The sequence below is a fragment of the Anguilla anguilla genome, chromosome 6, assembly GCF_013347855.1.
Source record: "Anguilla anguilla isolate fAngAng1 chromosome 6, fAngAng1.pri, whole genome shotgun sequence".
In the NCBI taxonomy this organism is placed as follows: Eukaryota; Metazoa; Chordata; class Actinopteri; order Anguilliformes; family Anguillidae; genus Anguilla; species Anguilla anguilla.
In genome coordinates, this window is record NC_049206.1 from 56,280,239 (window position 1) to 56,300,238 (window position 20,000).

The following is a 20,000-nucleotide window of genomic DNA, read 5'->3' on the forward strand; positions in this document are numbered from 1 at the left end:
AGACCCGACTTCGCGGGCGAAATAAAAGGCTTTTAGCCCCCCCACCCACTTCCCCCCCCAGCCCACCCACTCCCCCCCCCCCCCCCCCCCCCCCCGCCATGTCCAAGCCGAGGCCGCCCACGACGTCCCCCGAGACGACGGAAATTCACCTCTTATTCTCCTTCCGCCCACCTTGATTAATTTCCGTTTTTTTTGAAGAAGCTTTTTTTAAATTTTTTTTTTATTTTCCCAGTTTGCCTCGCTCCGCCACGAAGACTGCGGGGGGGCGATGGCGCTCCCGTGAAGGCAGAGGGCTTTTTTGCGCTTCTCCGAGGGACGACAGGTTCATCGCTCAATAGCGCAGACGGGCTTGTAATCTGGGGGGAGGGGGGGACAGGGCAGGGGTGTGGGGAGGGGGGGGGGGGGGGGTTCAAGGCTCTGACTGAATCTGGCCCCGAGCGCGGGGGCGATAAATCAGAGCTTCAGACGCACGGGTATAAAAATAAAAATTAAAAAAAACGCTGGATAACCGCCAGCTTTGCTCATCAAACCCTCTCGCTATTACAGAGCGTCCGCGACTTGCAGTGGGGCGATAAAAAAAGAAAAGAAAACGTATTTTCGATTCGCTTCTTTGGTTCTTGAGTGATCTAAGCGCTGATCTAACCCTTGCTTGCGGACGATGGGACCCCGGGAGCTGATGACCGGAAGGAGGGGGAGGGGGGAGGGCTGCTGGGGGAGGGGGGGAGGGCTGCTGGGGGGAGGGGGGGGGGGGCTGCTGGGAGGGGGGGGGCGCTCGTTCGGGATTAAAACCAACAGTACACAGGTAGTGTGTTCTAGGTAGCAGGCAGAGAGCATAGATTACTGACATTCTGATCGAACCCGAGTGCCCACAAATGTTTTTTTTTTTATGGCCCGGAGAGAACTACAACTGCCAAAACCGCAGAAACAAAAAGTGAAATAATAATTTTAACAATGTATAGGGAGAAGGTACTTTTTATTTTATTTATGTATCTATCCTTCATTTATTCAGGTGAGTCCCACTGAGATAAAAAGAATAAATCAATTTTTCAGCGGAGCCCTGGGCAAGAAGTTGTACACACACACACACACACACACTCTCACTCACTCACACACTCAGACACACACACACATACTCACTCACGCACACACTCACTCACTCACACACACACACACACTCACTCACTCACACACACACTCACTCGCACTCACACACCCACACACACACACTCCCAGCTGCGTATACAGTATAATGCCTACCGTTTACCGTTTCAGTGGCTAGCAAACGTCACCCAAACGCAGGTGCAATCAGGTCAAGACCTGCTGAGTCCATTACAACACTGTGAACCACAGTTTCCCTCATGTGACCCTCCAAGCTGCTCCCTATTGGTCCACAGTGGGGAAATTATGTGGACCACAGTCGTGTTATTCCTCTACTTACATCCCTCCCGCTCTTATATCTGTATACGTACTGCGTTGATCATGCACTACCGTGCATGCGCTCTATTTGTATTGCCAGCACAGAAAACAAATTATGTCATTAACCTAATGATTTCTGCTACGAGGGTAATAATTAAAAGCAAAATCTCCGGGCAAGAATGTGGAGACCCAAAACCTAAAATTAATGTTGTTTACAAATATCTACTTCCTGAAACGCTATTTTTAATGAAGGTTGACAGAACAATAATTTTACGAAATGTTTGCATAAATTAAACCGACAGCAACGGTGACTTGAAGGAGCACATCTGACGACGAAGACTCGTGCGGTGAAGACGATCGTGCCGATGGGATGATCAAAATCAGCGGTATGACGATGGCGGCATCTCCATACGCTTTCCTCACTGTCATGGCGATGAGGTTCCGACGCCCCGCCTCCCACCCCACACCCCACTTCCTGTGGATGCCCCGCCCCCTTACCTTCTGCTTCCTTTTCTCTTTCCTCTTGTCCTCTGTGTCCTGCAACATCTTCTCTCTCCAGAGGTCGAAGAAGTACGAGGGGTTGGTGTAGAACTTCAGGCCTTCCTTCCCATCATCCCTAGAGCGACACATTATCAAAAAAAAAGAAAGAGAATATGAGGTCCAGACTGAACTAGGTGGGTGAAAATTTTTTTTAATGTTGTCCTCACTCTGGCAACCCCGAAACCCTACACAGGCACCAATACCTGCATTTGGCTGTTGACTCAAAATGTAATAATGAATTTCATCTTTAATAAAAATTAAATTAAAAAACGCTGAGCAGTAAACATGACACTACTATACAACGAGGCCTAGAATTTTGTCTCATCAAGCCAAAGTCATCACATATATTATTTAATATGTTTATTTTTCGTTAGAGGAATTTGGAATTTGTTTTAGGATAAGTTCCTTCCTTTTAGGGCTTTTAATTATAAATTCTTGCCCCGCGATTTTGCTTTTAACTATCAGCCGTGTAGCTGAAATAATTTGGTTCAATGACATAATTTGTTTTCTGTGTTAAGTTTTTTTTTTTTTTTTTTTTTGCTAGCAGTCTAGAAGATTCTAGTTTCGGTAAACATCCGCGCATTGGGGCGCTGAACACGAGCATCAAAGCTGACCGTTCGAGTGAAATGCAGGCTTCGCTTGTGGGCGGAGCCCGCTTTCTGTATCCCGCTACTCTTCACCGCACTCTTCCTCGGCATGCTCGGTACAAAACGCTCCTCGCCTTCTCTCTCTGAAATCTATATAAATAGAGGCGGAAAGCTCGAGTCGGCAGAACACAGGCAGCTAACAGCGCTAAGTTATTGACAGCAGTGGGGAAGGATTTCTTGCCTTGATGTCTCTCTCTCACTCTCTCTTTCCCTCTCACGCTCTCTCTCTCCCTCTCTCTCCTTCTTTGCCTCTCCCTCTCTTTTTCTCTCTCTCTCTCTCTCTTTCTCTCTGCCTCGGTCGCTCTCTCCCTCTGTCTCTCTCTCTCCTTGTCTTTCTCTACGATGTGGCGTAAGGTGAACACCGTGTTCAGGAAACAGGACCCCTTGCTACCGGGTGAGAATGGGAAAAGCAATTATCACTTCAGATCCGGACCGTGACAAAGGGAATCAATTAAATTTCCCTCCCAGTGCACAGGGTGCTCTTTGCCCTGGAGAAGATCGTATCGCTCTGGGAGACGTCTGAGGAGGGGAACCCATGGAGATTGGCACAAAAGCTTTCATATCCCCCCGCCCCCCCACATGGGTGACGCCCGCGGAGGTCAGCCGCTGGATTTCCCCGTTTTGGATTCCAGCGCGGTCGGCGTACCTGGGCGAGCGCTTCGGCCAAGCCAGCGGGCGACAAAATCGGCAGCCATCTTAAACGTCAGAAAACTTTAGCTTGAGCGGCTCAGCTTGTCGCTCACGGGACGGCACGGTGGGGGGGGGGGGGATAGGTGACTGAGGGAGATCGGCCTGGTGGGAGGGGTTCTGCGGTCAAATGCCGACCCCCCTCCCCCCCCCCGGAAAACGTGGGATGAGCTGGCGCCGGAAACGGATCGCGAAGCGCGGTTAGTCGCGCGATAGAGCAGGCGTTGTGATTAACGCTAAACTGGCAGCCCCGCAAAGCGAGGGGGGCAGTTAGCGGGCACTACAGCGAGGCGCGGACGGCCTGCTCGCTCTCTCGCTAACAGATGGAACGCTGACAGCGCTGTTCCATCACACCAGCTGGGTGTGTGAAAGGGAGAGAATGGAGGGAGACTACAGGCTAAGCAACGATACAGGTGGCACAGGTAGCCGAGCAACAGTGCAGGGGATCAAGCAACAGCACGGGCAACGAAGCATCAGGTGGTCAAAGAGCAGTAGCCAAGCAGAAGGACATAAATCCAGCCTTTGAGTCATTTTATATCTCCTACCAGACAAGGATCACTGACAGATTGCAAGCTGAACAAGTTGACCTCCCTTTGCACCACTATAACATTGTGGGGGCAAACACGGCAATTCATTTTTTGAACTCGTAAAGCCCACTTTCCAGGGCTGTACCAAAAATAGTACTGGCTGTTTGCACAGTATGCCTCATGTACAGCAAGCCGGGCCCGTAGCCTAAGACACGTGTGTGTGTGTGTGCTATTTTAAGAAGACACGTGTGTGTGCTTTTGCTACTTAGCGCTAATCAATCAAAGTCAATCGCTCAGTCAACTTCTCTGACCTGGTTGCTGAGCTGGTTGTTGATTTTAACGTGAAGTCAAAAACCGGCAGAGCACAGTGTGGGGATGCTAACTAGAGTGTAACTAAGAGCTGACCTACAGGATGTGAGTATATCGAAGGGCTGGGACAGTGCTGACCTATAGGATGGGAGTATGCTGTGGGGTGGGGACAGTGCTGACCTGTAGAGTGTGAGGATGTTGAGGAGTGGGGATAGTGTTGACCTATAGGATGTGAGTTTGCTGAGGAGTGGGGACAGTTCTGACCTGTAGGTTGTGAGGATATTCAGCTAACCATGTCAAAACTGACCTATGGGATATATGTATGTTGAGGGGCGGGGACAGTGCCGGCCTATAGGCTGTGAGCTTGTTGAGGGGTGGGGACAGCTCTGACCGGTAGGGCGTGAGGATGTTGAGTGGTGGGGACAGTGTTGACCTATAGGCTGTGAGCTTGTTGAGGGGTAGGGACAGCTCTGACCTCTAGGGCATGAGGATGTTGAGGAGTGGGGACAGTGCCGGCCTATAGGCTGTGAGCTTGTTGAGGGGTAGGGACAGTTCTGACCTGTAGGGCGTGAGGATGTTGAGTGGTGGCGGCTGTTCACACAGGTCAAAGGTCTCCTGCAGCGGGATGGGCAGCGTCCGGCGGTCGAACAGCTGCTGGTCCTGGATGGTGGAGCTTCGGAAGGCCTTCCTCATGGTGATGTCCTGCAGCGACACTGACCCAGGCACAGAGACACCCAGCGTTTAAATTTCCCTTTCTCCTGTGGCAGTCTACACACTACACACACAGGCATAACGCTAACAAATCACCCAGAACTGAAGGGAGGGAGGGAGGGAGAGAGAGAGGGAGGGAGGGAGGGAGAGAGAGAGTGTGTAAGGGTGAGAGAGTTATCGAAAGCAATTAAAAATCAAGAATCGCAACCAACAACCCTTAAGACGTTTTATTGATTTCACGAGAGGTTTTTTTTCGAGATCTTCACCGGCCTCAATTCAGGCCCGAGGAAGCCGCCGATCACGCAGCACGCAACCCTCGATGCCGCTCGCTCAAGTGCTCTCGTAGTACCGACTCGGAGAAGATCTTTCAACGAGCCAATCCCCCCAAGGCTGAGGAAAGGCCCTTTACAAGCCCCCCCCCCCCCCCCCCCCCCCGGGGGAACAAGGTTCAGCCGGAGCGCCAGGCTCATCAGAGAACAGAGCGCGGCGGCGGCGGCGGCGTTCTGTTTCCTCTCTGTACTCGGGGGCTATAATTTAGTATCACAATTAAGTCATCATAATCATTATCGTAATTAGCGTCGGGGAGAGATGTCATATTCCCGCGAACCGGCCGTCGTCTCCCCCCCGCGCATTCCAAAATGTTTAATTATGGTAATCCGTGCTAATTGGTTGATTTTTACATCCGCTCGTCGCGGTCATTGCAGGGGAGAGCTCATCGTCCGACGACGGGGAACGGTTTACTTTTCGACACCGAGGCGTCGAGGAAAAAACGGCGGGAAAAAAAACAAAACGAACGCCGACGAATGCGGACTGTGAAAAATCTCTCGTTTTGAGAGACTGAAACAGAGGGGAGAAAAGAGTAAAGAGACAAATCGGCATTCAAACAGGAAAACCAGCCGAAGGAGCCGAAATGATTTATGTGAGAGGCAATCTCGTCCTTTTTTTACGGAGGGATAAACCGGCCAAGCCTGGAACATTAGTGCGGTGATTCATCAGCGTCTATGACGCATCGTTGACCCGCTTGTCAGTTATTATACCTGCACACAGAGTCTCTGTCCTTACGCCGCTCACCAGAAGCTTTTAAAGCTGCTGGGCCTCCCGTTTCAAACAGGGACGGTGGGAAGGATATCTGGATTAAACAAGTCACACGTGCCTTAGAATGACCGCTCGCCTTCAATTTTACTTCTCATTATTCACAAGCTTCGAGTGTCAAATCTTCTCATTTTTTCCCTTCACTCAGGTTTTCTGTATGATGATACAGTCGAGAAGCCTTCTTCAATTAATCAATATTGTGCCTTGACACCTTCCTTAAAGGTCAACTTAATGCATAACTAATAAGTGCAAACGTATTTCTGGAATGTTCACCAGCGGCCGTACCACCCTGCGATACCACTACCCTCCCAGACTTCAGTGTGCACGTTTGTCCCTACAATGTGTGTGTGCGTGCGTGTGTGTGTGTGTGTGTGTCTAGTTGTCTCCTCTCCTTCCTTAGCTCCTGCTCAGTCCCACTCCCTGATTGGCAGGAGATGATTGGAGCTCTCGGTCTGTGTGCTGTAGCCCCTGAGACACTGAGATCCTGCAGGTAATGACTAACAGAGACCCTGCTGTAACACAGGACCTAATGAGAAAGGGCCCAGGCTGCCATTTTCACACGACCGAGAACTCATGACACAGCTTAATCCCACATGAAAAATATTAATGCGGTAACCAGGTCACTGTTGCCGGCTCTTGTTAGTAACCCTTTGAAGAAAAAAGGTTTTTTTGGAATGTTGTTTTTCAAAATTCTGACTCCGTGTGTCCTAGGATTCCATTGCTTTCGATTTCCGATTTCGCGAGATTAGCGATTTTTACATCAGCATTAGAACGCTCAGTTAACAACATTCTAATCGCATATTCGCGATCTTGCACCTCAATGGGTTAATCCATCTATACAGTATATAAGCTTTTTTGGGGGGCTTTAAAAAAATCTGAATACTCGAGGTGGGTTCCTTCGTTAAATTATCCCTTCTAGAATGACTCTGACAACCCCCACATCATTTCTGGAATGCCCTGCCAAAAGCAGCCTGTTTGAGGTACACATAGCACCTCATCCGATCCACATTTGAGACGGTAGTCCTTCCCGTAGAAGGAGCAGATTTATGTTTAAAAGCCCATTAGAGGCCGTACAGGCAGATGTTGACTCCGGCACTGGTGCCTCCCGTTAATATATTTCACCGTAAATCTGACGTGGCTCCGCGAGACGGCAGAATGAAAATGTCAAAGCAGTTTAGAGATCGTTCGCGTCTCCGAGGGCTCGGCGAAGAAAGCGAAGCAGAACAGTTCAGCGTTAATCGATCGACAGAGATCGCCCGCTCAAAGCCTCCTCCGCTTCAATCAGTCAAAAAATTTGCGACTTTTCTTTCCTCAGCAGGCCACAGACACAATGGCGTCTGGACCAACCGTTTACGAGAAAGCTTTTTAAAAATAAAAAGAAATAGCGAACGAGGGGACGCAGATAGACTTGATTCAAGGTAAAAAAATCTATTCACCTCAAGAATTTTTTTTTTTTCATTACATTACATCACAGGCATTATTTGGCAGACGCTCTTATCCAGAGCGACGTACAACAAAGTGTATAACCGTAATCAGGGACAAGTGTGTCGAAAACCCTTCTCCCTCATGAAGTTGCCAGGTCACATGTCTAGAGGCAGGTGCCCTCTGGGAATTGGAGTCCTGGGCCCTGACCCAGCGCTGCATGCTCTCTAGTCTGTAAACACCAAACCCAGACGGACCCATTACGCGCTCCGCAGTCGTTCCCGTGCCTCGTAGCGGCCTGACGCAGGGGATTCTGGGAGGAGACGTGACACGGCGCGTAATGCCGTCAGCGGGGCCGCGGAAGGCTTCTGGCAACTCCGCAGTCCATCGCCGCCGTCTTCTCTCTCTCTCTCTCTCTCTCTCTCTCTCTCTCTCCCACGCCAAATTACTGGGCGACCCCTGACCCCCGCAGAGCGCTTGGCGGACGCCCGCGGCGGTTATCTAATGGAGAGCATCCCCAGGAAACCCAGGACCGCACAGACACAGACACACTCAGACAAACACACACACGCACGCACGCACACACACACAGACATGGACACACACGCAGACACACACGCACAGCCACATATACACACACACACACACACACCTCTTCAAGCAGTCCCTAATAGCAGTGATGATATGGCGGGGAAAAAAACTAATCATGGCTCAGTAGACCTGTGAACGCCCACACACATTCTCTCTCTCTATCTTCCTCTCTCTCTCACACACACACACACACACACACACATTCTCTCTCTCTATCTTCCTCTCTCTCTCACACACACACACACACACACACACACATTCTCTCTCTCTATCTTCCTCTCTCTCACACACACACACACACACACACATTCTCTCTCTCTATCTTCCTCTCACACACACACACACACACACACACACACACACTAAAATGACTATGTAACTATTAACTGGAATATTTCCAGTGGTGCGTTTTATTTCGGCCATAAGCTGGCCCGACTCGGAAAAGTGGAAAATTGAAAACCTATAAAAAAAAAAAACGGGGAACAGCAGCGTGCGCGTCGACCTTCTCCCATTCAGATTCCCATTCAGATTCCCATTCAGATTCCCATTCAGATTCCCATTCAGATTCCCATTCAGATTCCCATTCAGATTCCCATTCAGATTCCCATTCAGATTCCCATTCAAACAGGAGACGACGCTCCTGGGAAGGAAATGTCAGTCGAATCGCCCCCGTCTGTCAGCGGGGCAGCAATCACGCTGACAACAGAGAATAATCTTCCCTCTGCTGAGCGGCCCAGCGCGGGACGGCACCAGCATGCTAATGGAGGAACACAAAGAGGCCCGGCGAATTTGGGGGGCAGGGGGGGGGGGCAAAAAGCCGATCGCTACGGAATCGGCGCGTAGCATTAGCGCCCGCTAGGAAGCGCGCAACGTGATTGGCTGCTCCAGCAACGGACTGATTTAGAGACGAAAAAAAAAATCTGCGGTAAATCTCCATTCGCCGGTTCTTACGCTGTGGAGATTCCCCCCCGCCCCCCCAATCTTCGCTGCGACAAAATCGTTTGTTCCTTCTGGCGGCGTTCATGCGAGCGCTGGATACGGGCGGGCGTGCGGGCGGACGGGGGGGGGGGGGGGTGGGTGGTCGTTCGGTCGGACGGGCGGGCGGGCGGGCGGGGCGGACAGGACAGGAGCCGAGGCAGTTTTTTGGCTGGACGCGAGAGTCCGTTACTCGTTACGCTGTGTGTTTGTTTTTCGTTTTTTTTTTTTCCCAGCAGGCCGAGGGAAGCGCTATCTCTGAAGAGCGCCGTCAGCGTCTCTCCTGGGCCGCGCGAGCGCGCGAGCGATACCATCGGCCGCCATCGCCACGGTAACCTGGATTCGTCCGCAGGCCGTGATCGATCGCCGATCTCCACGTCGAAAATTCGCTACGCGGCTGTGAAGATAAAACAACAGCTCACACCAGGCTTCTGTGGGTGTTGTGGAGTTCGGTTTTTTTCTTTTCTTTTTTACCCCAGGCTGGTACAAAATGGCTCCTTGCGAAATGTACAGGCCTCCATGCTGCAGTGCAGGTGTGTAAAAAAAGAACTTTCTATTCTTCACTTTGTTCTTTTTATATTTTTCTTTTCTTTCTGATTGGCTGGTCCTGGCGTACTTGGCTTTAATGGTTATTATAACACTGCTCCTGTTACTCTTTGAATGGCCGCCTGGGTAGAAGGCTTCGCTGTGACCGTGCGCTTGTCCAGTTTTTTTTTTCCCGTTCTGATGCAGCCTCCAGCTGACAGGAGCGCGGGGGCTCACAGGGGGGGCCCGGGGGGGGCCCGAGCGTCCGCAGGAAACGGCCTTCGCACTTCGCTCCCACTTCCTGCTCCACACTTCCGACGGAGACCTGTTCACGGCCCTGGATCGCTGGAGGAACCCGGGCCTGCTGTGAGGACGTGTAAGCGGAGGTGGTGGAAAAGAATGTCCTTTTTTTGGCCCATCTGTTAACAAGTGGCTTTTCTGGAAGGCCTTGGCGTGCTGGGGTTTTAGTAATTTTACTGCTGCAAAGCACAGATTCAGCCGGCACACCACCTTTCTTTTGGCTGGACCGCAACAGCGGGGCCAGCCCGACAAATGCGAATGTCTGACTGACTGACTGAGTGATGAAGTTACACCATTGGTCGGCCGAGTTATGAAGTTACACCATTGGTTGGCCGGATCACGCGTGTTAGGTCCAGCCATATACTAGGTTTTAACGTGGTCTTCTTTGTATATATTTTTTATATTTGTATCTTTTGTATAACCTGTATAGATATACAGGTTCTATTACTTCATCATCATGATTATTATTGTCATTTTCTTAACACTGTGGGTTGAAAGAATTTTGTGGGGGGGTGGGAGGGTAGGATGATGGGGAACTGGAGACAGAATTATGTTTCATTCTGAGTCCCGTTATGCTGAATATATTCAGAAATACAAAGGGAGGGGAAGAAAATGGACCTGGCCCACAAAGGAACCATTTTATCCCCCAAGACACTGCTCCGCACTGTCTGAGGAAGATGGCCACTTTCTTCTCTCTCTCTCTATCTCTGGCCGTCTTTCTCTCTTTCTCTCTTAGTCTTTTTGTCGGTCTCTCTTTCTTCCTCTCCGTCCGTCAGTTTCTCCATCTCTGTCTCCAGCTCTTTCTCTTTCTCTTTCTCACTCCGCCGGCTAGCTCTTTCTGTCACTCTCTGTCTTTCTCTCTCCTTTCTTCCTTTCTTTCTCTCTCTCAAAAGAAAGAATGAAAGAGAAGGGAAAGGAACAGGACCGGCCGCCGCCTCGCCGAACTACGGTGACATTTAATCTGCAGCCTTCGGTTAAATGGAAAATGAAAAACCAGTTTGTACGGAATGACTGCGCTGGGATTCGCACTATGAAACGGGGGGTGGGAGGGAGGGAGGAGGGAGGGAGGGGGGTATAGGGGGGGCTGTTAAAAAAAAAAAGGGGGGCTTCAGGGTGTTTCCTGGAGATGTCTGCTATCATTATTACAGCGGGACACCTGGGTGATATAGCGTGGCCATTAAATGCAGGCCACGGGCCATTGGTTTCTCTGGGAGGAATGATATTGCGTCCTGACAGGGTGAAAATGGCGGCGGGGATGTTGGGAGAGAGGGGGACCCATCAATCGTCCGGGCCGGGCCGACCTCCTCCGGGGGCCTGAAGGTGATCCTCAGCAGGGCCTTCTTCTCTTCTAGCGCGGCGCAGGGGGGCGAGACCAGCCGGCTAAGGACGGATCTCTGCGAAAAGTGGGCGCGTCCGGTAAGTATGCTAATGCCCCCCGGCGGGGAGAGAGAGGTAGATAGAGAGAGAGGTAGTGGTGGTGGGAGGGGGAGAGGGGGTGATTCTGCCCATCGACATACATCAAAGCTTCCTCAAGACAACCTGCTTTGCTGCCCCCCACCCCCCCTGCGCCTGAGGCTGGGGGGGGGGCCTGATTTATAGCACCGCGGGGGCCTACGGTCCCCCCCGCCTCCCCACCTCCCTGCCCTTTCCCCGACATCGCGCATTTCGAGAGCCGCGGAATCCATTACCTTTAATGGTCACAAGGCGTCGTTAGCGGGAAATGGAACCGCGCGATAAGCCTGGCTAACTCTGCTAACTCCGCGCGCGGTACTGAGTGAGACCCCCCCAGGCCTCCCTGCCCGTCTGTAAAAGGGTCCCGCCTACACCAAGAGGGAGGAGGGCTTGATTTTCGGAGGCGCCTCCTCTGGGTGTTCTTGGGGCTCCGAACTCCCGTGGATGGGGAATATGTGAACACCCAGCTGTCAGTCAGTCTTCTGACAGTGCCTGTAGCACACGGAGCTGCTGTCTCTCCCCCCCCCCCCACCCCCCCGCTCCCCCATCTCTGTTTCTGTACTGCTCCCCCCCTCCCCACCCCTTAAAATTAATTCTGTTCTCCCCCCCCCCCCGCAGTGTCTGTGAAAACAGCGCTGTCTGCGCCCCTGGAGCGACTGAGCCAATCGCTGCGTAGCTTACCAAGGAGAACGGGGGGAGGAAAGAGGAGAGGAGAACAAAAAAAAAAAACGAGCGTTTCTGTGGCGGAACACGCTGGGACTGGGGAACAGCGCTCCCTCCCAGCCCCGGCCCGGCCCGTACGGGGAGGCCGTGAGGTCCCCAACCCGGTCCCTACAGCGTAGCCTGGCAGGCTAACGACGAGCTGACATCATCGCATTACACACACAAACCCATTACGCAGGTCGGTTACGGAATCACCAGTAGCTTTTACCGGCAAGAGTGACGGATATCGCATCGTCGTCTGTCATTACGTCACTTGCCCGAAGAGGGCAGCTGCCCCCCCCCCCCCGAAGGCATGGCCTAAACCGGAGGTGTCACGTGACTGTGACATGTGACCACTGAACAGCCCAATGGGAGCCTGGTTCAGCACATGCAGAAGAGGGGAAAAAACAAAGAACAAACAAAAGAAAAAAATACAAGAAGATGGCCGCCGCCACAAGGCTCTCTGCGGAGCGGTGCATTCTTCATTCAAGCGTTCTACCTTCAGCAGAGCCTCTCCTCTGAACCCCACGTATGCCCCCCCCCCCCCGGCCCCCCCACCGCCACGCCACTTTTAAGCCGAATCCTGGCGAGGACTTTAGCGGTGTTGATTTTTTGGGGAACCTCAAAGGGCCTCCTTCACAAAGCGACACAAAGAGAAAAGGCCCACAGCTTAAATTACATGGCACGGGGCGGTAATGCCCTTACCGTAATAACGGCCGGCTGAAATGGCGGTATTGTGTTATAAATCCCTTTCTTTCTGTGTGAGGCCTCCTTACCTGGCGCAATTATTCTCTCTCTCTCTCTCTCTCTCTCTCTCTCTCTCTCTCTCTCTCTCTCTCTCGCTCTCTCTGTCTCTCTCTCTCTCTCTCTCTCTGGCTCTGTCTCTGTCTCTCTCTCTGTCTCTGTCTCTGTCTCTCTCTGTCTCTGTCTCTCTCTCTCTCTCCCTCTCTCTCTCTCTCTCTCTCTCTCTCCCTCTCTCTCTCTCTCTCTCTCTCCCTCTCTCTCTCTCTCTCTCTGTCTCTCTGTCTCTCTCTCTCTCTCTCTCTCGCTCTCTCTCTCTCTCTCTCTCTCTCTCTCTCTCTCTCTCTCTCTCTCTCTCGAGACAAGCAGGATAGGACGTGTGTGTGTTTCTTTCTTTCTTTCTTTCCATGAACGAAAGAAATCCTTTCAGAGCGGGTTTATTAAATCGATGACTACGCTCCTCTCCGCTGTAACTGCAGTGTAGTCAGGGCCGTACGTAAAAGCCGTTCCCCCGAAAAACTACAAGTCTCTGCACGGCCCACCCGCCCAAATGAGCCCATTACATCCCCCACTGTTACACAAAATCACTTCAGATTGTTTCACAGTTAAAAATGGCAGGAGAGGTTATGTGAGGATATTTTTTTTTTGGCTCACATTTATAATTTGAGAGAGGGGAAGAGAAAACAAAAACGGAAAAAAAAAAAAAAAATTTCAAGGATACAACCGAAGAAGTAAAAAAATTAAATACACAGTTACGTTTTTTATTGTGGATCTGAACCTCTGGTCATTACAAATCTGAGGTCATTGCTTGGTTAGGAAGTGAACTTAATTGGTCTTTAATTTTTGGCTAATCGTATAGCCTTCACTACGAAAGTACCAGAACGCGTTTGTGATTTTGGATACATGCCTGAGTCTTTGCACCCTCTATTAATGTTCACACAGTGTATGTTTTGGAATTATGAATTATCCATAATAAAATGTTCTGGCAAATCTATACAACACAGGTATTGCCAAAAACCATCGAAAAAAAAAGTCCTTCTTACTCCCGAAAATGGTCCTGATAGTTTATAAATTTGACAATTAAAAAACGAGTAGTCCTTCTCTGCAATCATTTTGAGTTGAACCACATCTACGCAACGTATGCTAAACTCTGAAAGGCACAAAGTAAGGACGCTGTTACTGTACGGATCCTTTGCCCTTCAGCAGTTTTCCCTATCGTATCCGCTTCTACAAACCCACTGTTCTGATCTTCTACAGCATTCTTACGGCTGATTGACAAAGTCGCCTTAAATATCGAAATGTGCTTCCTCCAGTAATGCTTGGCCTGTTTTTACTCACAGACACCTTCTGTTGGTTTTCATTAACCCTCCCCCCCCCCCCTCGCCCGCCCCCCCCCAGGCAGGTATTGTGATTGTCTGTGCTGAGAGATAAATTGATCCCGGCAGGCCATAAATCACTGCTTCCATCCGTTCGAGCTGAAAGACCCGGATCGATACCCTGATAAAAAGAAAAAGAGAGTGGCCGGAGTTTTCTGACTCATCCCGCTCGGCGCTGGGAGTCCTTATTCTCAGGTTTAGGGGTGTCCTGCTCAGTGGGCGCCCCAAATCTTCCTCCTTTAACCTGTGACCCCTGAGTTTGGAGCACTTATCACTGGGCTGCAGGGATGCACTGTAGTGTGTGTGTTTAAGTGTGTGGTATGTGTGTGTGCGTGTGTGTGGTGTGTGTGTGTGTGTTTAAGTGTGTGTGTGTGTGTGTGTATGTGCGTAAGTGTGTGTGTGTGTGTGTGTGTGTTTAAGTGTGTGGTATGTGTGTGTGTGTGTGTATGTGTGTGTGTAGTGTGTGTGTTTAAGTGTGTGGTATGTGTGTGTGCGTGTGTGTGTATGTGCGTAAGTGTGTGTGTGTATGTGTGTGTTTAAGTGTGTGGTATGTGTGTGTGCGTGTGTGTGTATGTGCGTAAGTGTGTGTGGTATGTGTGTGTGCGTGTGTGTGTGTAAGTGTGTGTGTATGTGTGTGTTTAAGTGTGTGGTATGTGTGTGTGCGTGAGTGTGTATGTGCGTAAGTGTGTGTGTGTATGTGTGTGTTTAAGTGTGTGGTATGTGTGTGTGCGTGAGTGTGTATGTGCGTAAGTGTGTGCGTGTATGTGTGTGTTTAAGTGTGTGGTACATTACATTACATTACATTCATTTAGCAGACGCTTTTATCCAAAGCGACGTACAAAAAGTGCATATTCATGATCGTAGACAACTGCTGAACACGGGTTCAGTAAGGTACAATACTTATTTTGTAAAGCTATTTCTAGCCGAGTATGGTATGTGTGTGAGTGTGTGTGGTATGTGTGTGTGTGTGTGTATGTTTAAGTGTGTGGTATGTGTGTGCGTGTGTGTGGTATGTGTATGTGTGTGTTTAAGTGTGTGGTATGTGTGTGTGCGTGTGTGGCTAATCAGCGGTGTGCAGCAGGTCTTCAGTTGACTGATCTCAGAGTAATGGCCGGTGCTCTGGGGCTCCGTCACACACGGAGAGAGAGAGAGAGAGAGAGGGAGAGAGAGAGAGAGAGAGAGAGAGGGAGAGAGCGAGAGAGAGAGAGAGAGAGCTGCAGCCTGACAGGAGCAGCGGCCGTATGTAACCCACAGCCAGTAGCAGCAGCAGCGCGCTCCAGCCCACTCCACAGGGCTGCCATTAAACCCTCAGCTCACAGCGCAGGGTACAGCCAAGGACAAGACAGGGCTCATTCAGCCAGGCATCTGCTTCAGCGGCAGGGAGGCAGGTTTGGGGGCGGGGGGGGGGGGGGGTGGTTCGAGGATGAGGTGAGAAGGGGGTCGAGGGGGAGGGGTGGCGTGTCTTCAGAGCACGAGAGCGCAGCACGTTGAATTTAATTGGTCGGCTGGTTTCTGTTACACTAGCGTTGCGTCAGACGCCGGTAGCAGTCCCCGGACGCCTGGTTCTGATCACAGATTGGTTCTGATATCTGATACAGAGAAATATCCCTCCAGCGATACGATCCTGCAGTCTTTAAACCACCCGGATGGGTTTCCCCATTCACCGGACCCAGGGCATCAGCCCATCTGCACGCCGTTAAGATCCGCACGTGCACGCACAGAACGAGTCCCCGCCCACTGAGTGATGTCATCAGTGACATCATCACGAGTGGGTTCTATTTCTGCGTGGTTGCTATGGCTGACTGCTCGTAGCGCGCAGAGCCGCGTGAGTACTCTGTTATAGTTCAAGCTGCACCTGTGCAGTGCTGCCCCCTAAGAAAGGACTGAACTACAGAACTGAAACGGGACAGAGCAGTCAGGCAAAGAGAAAGTCTGACCTGTGTGTGTGTGCGTGTGTGTGTGTGTGTGTGTGTGTAAGCACGTGTATGCACATTTGTGCATATGGGTTTATATGTGTGTGTTCATGCATGTGCGCATAACTGTGAGTGTACGTGCACGTCAGCGTGTGAACGTGTGTGTGTGTGTCCGTGAATCAGTGTATGCATGTGTGTGAGGGCATGTGCGTGTGTGAGTGTGTGTGTGTGTGTGTATGTGGGTGTTTGTGCGTGTGTGCATGCACGTTTTTTTGTGTGTGAGTGTGTGTGCATGCGTGCGTGCGTGTTTGTGTGTGTGTGTGTGTGCGTACGGGACACACTCACGCTCCTCCTCTTTGGGGTCCAGCTGGGTGACGCTGATTGACAGGCGGTCCACGCGCTCCTGCAGGGAGTTGACTCTGAAGGAGAAGGAGTGCGCCTCGTTGAAGAGCTCCCCGAACAGGTCCTCCGCATACTTACCTGCAGACCGAGCAGCGGCGCTTAGCTTAGCTTAGCCTAGCCTAGCATACCCACATTTATCATCCCACAGTGGGAAACATTCATCTGACTCCAACCAGACCTGGGTCAAATACATATTTATTTTGGATTCAAATACTTTTCTGTGCTCTGTTGATCTTGCCTGGTGCAACTGCAAGCCTGCCAATAGGACCAAAGGTTTGGGTTTGCACTTTTTCAGAGTATTTCATTGGTTCCAATGCACCAGACAGGCTCAGTAAAGTGTAGAAAAGTTTTTGAAGCCAAAACAAATATGTATTTGACCCAGGACTGGCTCCAACACAAAAGACCTAAAAACATCGACGTACACTAAATGTAGGCCAGTGGTTAATTTTCTACTCATTTTGTGCACCCATTGGACTCAGGTGTCCTGCCATGTTGTCTACTTGTAGGCCTCATCTTCCTCAGTCCAGCACACATAATTAAGCTACAGAATGAGCTATTGAGCTCATTTATCAAATCTGTTTAATTCATTTTTAATTTCATTTTTGGTTTGTGAGAGCTTGGATATGGACTCTTGGCTGGTTTATTACCCAAATATTAAAAACTAGATTTTTCTTTATGATAGCTTTCCATCCTTTTTTTGCATGGAGAAATATGGGACATTAACAAAAAAGAGAAAAAGAAATTTAATCAGCGACTGAACTGAACTAGCTTTTTATGGGTAGTGTTCCGCATGCAGTTAAGAAAATGTAACGCCACCATTATGAATGTTATTAAATTGAATAAAATCCCTCAGTGCACATTTGAAAGTAAATATGGGCATAAATATCCGGAGAAAAGTGGATGTGCACGCTGCCTCACCAGAGTCAATTAGACTGCACAACAGGCGGACTGCAGAGTACCGAACACCTACACCCACACGCAGGACGCTGAGCGCATGTCTGATGGGGGGGCGTTGGAAAGAGGGTGTGTGTGTGTGTGGGGGGGGGGGGGCTATGGGGGTTAATTTGGAGGGGCGAGAGAGGGTGAGTGTGTGTGTGTGTGTGTGTGTGGGGGCGGGGTTATTCGGGGAGGGGGCGGGGTCACTCACTGAGGCTGCTGAGCTGCCGGATGACGTTGGCCAGGGACACGTTGGGGGGGGTGAGAGACTGTGTGTGTGTGTGTGTGTGTATGGGGGCGGGGTTATTTGGGCGGGTCACTCACTGAGGCTGCTGAGCTGCCGGATGACGTTGGCCAGGGACACGTTGGGGGGGTGAGAGACTGTGTGTGTGTGTGTGTGTGTATGGGGGCGGGGTTATTCGGGGAGGGGGCGGGGTCACTCACTGAGGCTGCTGAGCTGCCGGATGACGTTGGCCAGGGACACGTTGGTCACACACTCCAGCTCATTCTTTATCCCCCGCGGGAGCACCGTGTGACACAGGTGCCTGGGCTCAATGTTCCTCTTCACTAACGGCATTCTGGCTCAGCACGAGGGCCTCCGCACCTGTGGGGGGGAGGGGGGGGGTAGGGAGAGGGAGGGAGGAGGGGAGGGAGAAAGGGGAAAGGGGGAGAGGGGAGGGAGGAAGGGAGAGAGAGGAAGAGAGGGAGGGAGGATGAGGAGGGAGGGGGACAGGGGAGGGAGGGAAGAGAAAGAGGGGTAGCGAGAGGGAGGGTGAGAGGGGAGGGAGGGAGAGAGAGAAGAGAGATAGGGGGAGAGAGGGCAAGGGAGGCAGAAAGGGAGAGAGGGAAGAGAGGAAGAGGGGGAGATGGAGGGAGAGCGGGGAGACAGGGAGGAAGTGAGACACAGGTCTGAGATGCGCATCGATCTTTCCATCATGAACATGGCCGCCCTCAGGCGTCGCCGTGGACCCCCCCCCCCCCCCCCCCCCCGTGGTCCCAAGCTGTTCTGTCGCCCTGCGTTTCCGGCTCCGCTCTCTAACCCAGCCGTGGCAGCCGAGGCGAGGCCCGGTAATCACATTAACCCAGCGACGCTCCGCGATTTACCCCCCCACCCAACACCGCCATTTATCACACAGTAACACACCCTGCCCCTGCCCCCCCCCCCCACCCCCCGGGGTATTCCGCCATTAATCTACATTGTGCTGATGGGCCACTTAATAAGGCCCAATCCGCTTCACTTACAGTCAGTCTGCGTATGCTAACGCTACGCTACGCTGCAGAGTCAGAGCGCCACCCGCCAACCGCCAACCACTTACAGTCAGTCTGCGTATGCTAACGCTACGCTGCAGAGTCAGAGCGCCGCCGCCAACCGCAATAAAACCCGCCGTTTCAGCCCTCACAAACGATGGCGGGTAACGAGCAATTTAGGGCCCGCCGTCCGTCTGAGAGAGCGACCAAAAAAAAAGAATAAATTAGGCTGAGGGCATTTTTACTAAAGAGAGGAGGAGAAGGAGAGAAAGAGGGAGGGGGAATGTCTAAATAAGCACGTATCAGAAGAGCAGGCTTGGGTTTTGGGAAGAGCTCACCTGGGTTTTGTAAAATTTCTGGGGTTTTATTTCAGGATTTGAGCGGGGTGTAGAAGGTAAGGTGGAGGGAGCGCGGGGGGGGGGGGTATGACCATTTTACCCGCAGAGCGAGCGCACATACGCACCGTACGCTTACGCACACGGGGGCTCAGAGTGATTAAACACAGTGTCGGTGTGAAACAGGGCAGTGTCATTCAGCAGCGTGGTGCAGTGCGCTCAGAGACCCCACAGGGGGCGCCATTGCAGGCCGAACCCTGAAAATGTAATCCCGGTGATGACAGAACGTGGAACAGAACGCGGAGGTTAAACGGAGGAGTGTGTGACGTTCTTTTCTTCCTCCCCCCGTCCCTGTCAGGCGCTCAGGTGTGTGTTCTTTATCGCTCTGTTCACAGAGCGGAAGACAGGAGAGACTCAAACAGAGAGATACGCTCCATGCTGATGTCTTACTGTGGGACGGCTTCTGCACTACTGTGCCTGCGTGTTCCTGTGACTGAGGCCACTGTGGATCTCTGTGTGGAATACACACACACACACACACACACACACACACACACATACCCACACACACATTGTCACATTCACACACAGAAAGCACACACACACACACACACACACACACACACATACCCACACACACATTGTCACATTCACACACAGAAAGCACACACACACACACACACATACACACACACATACCCACACACACATTGTCACATTCACACACAGAAACGCACACACACACAGAAACACACACACACACATACCCACAAACACATTGTCACATTCACACACAGAAACGCACACACACACAGAAACACACACACACACATACCCACACACACATTGTCACATTCACACACAGAAACGCACGCAGAAACGCAGAAAACCCAACCCTCTTTTCCCGCTCATTACAATGGGGCCGAGTTTGACTGAGTGGTCCGCAAATGCTCCCTGTCACGTGAAACCGATCCCTAATTAAGGCAATAACGCCATATTTTATGAGGCAGAAAAAGAACCGCGATGAATTCTCCCCCTCGCAAGATTTTCAGAATTTCTTTTTTTTTTTTTTTTTGTTGAAGCCGATTTCAATTTAGCGTGAGAGGTGGCCTTCGAAGACGCGCCCGTCCGAGTTCTTTCAGGGTGAGCGTTT

At 51.2% G+C, this 20,000-nt stretch overlaps 1 protein-coding gene across 6 annotated transcripts in view; it reads right to left on the minus strand.

Annotated features, from left to right (window-relative positions):
- wasf1 (WASP family member 1) overlaps positions 1-20,000 on the minus strand; it is a 66,527-nt gene that overhangs the window by 20,513 nt on the left and 26,014 nt on the right. For 4 of the 6 annotated variants that reach the window (XM_035421485.1, XM_035421484.1, XM_035421483.1 and 1 more), the window contains exons 2-5: positions 17,709-17,868; positions 16,272-16,406; positions 4,686-4,839; positions 1,915-2,032 (exon numbers count right to left, since the gene is read on the minus strand). In XM_035421485.1, coding sequence (XP_035277376.1) covers positions 1,915-2,032; positions 4,686-4,839; positions 16,272-16,406; positions 17,709-17,841 — 540 coding nt within the window. In that variant the 5' untranslated portion in view covers positions 17,842-17,868. Of the gene's footprint in view, positions 1-1,914; positions 2,033-4,685; positions 4,840-16,271; positions 16,407-17,708; positions 17,869-20,000 lie in introns of those variants that run through there. The other 2 variants (XM_035421482.1, XM_035421486.1) reach the window with 2 other exon arrangements.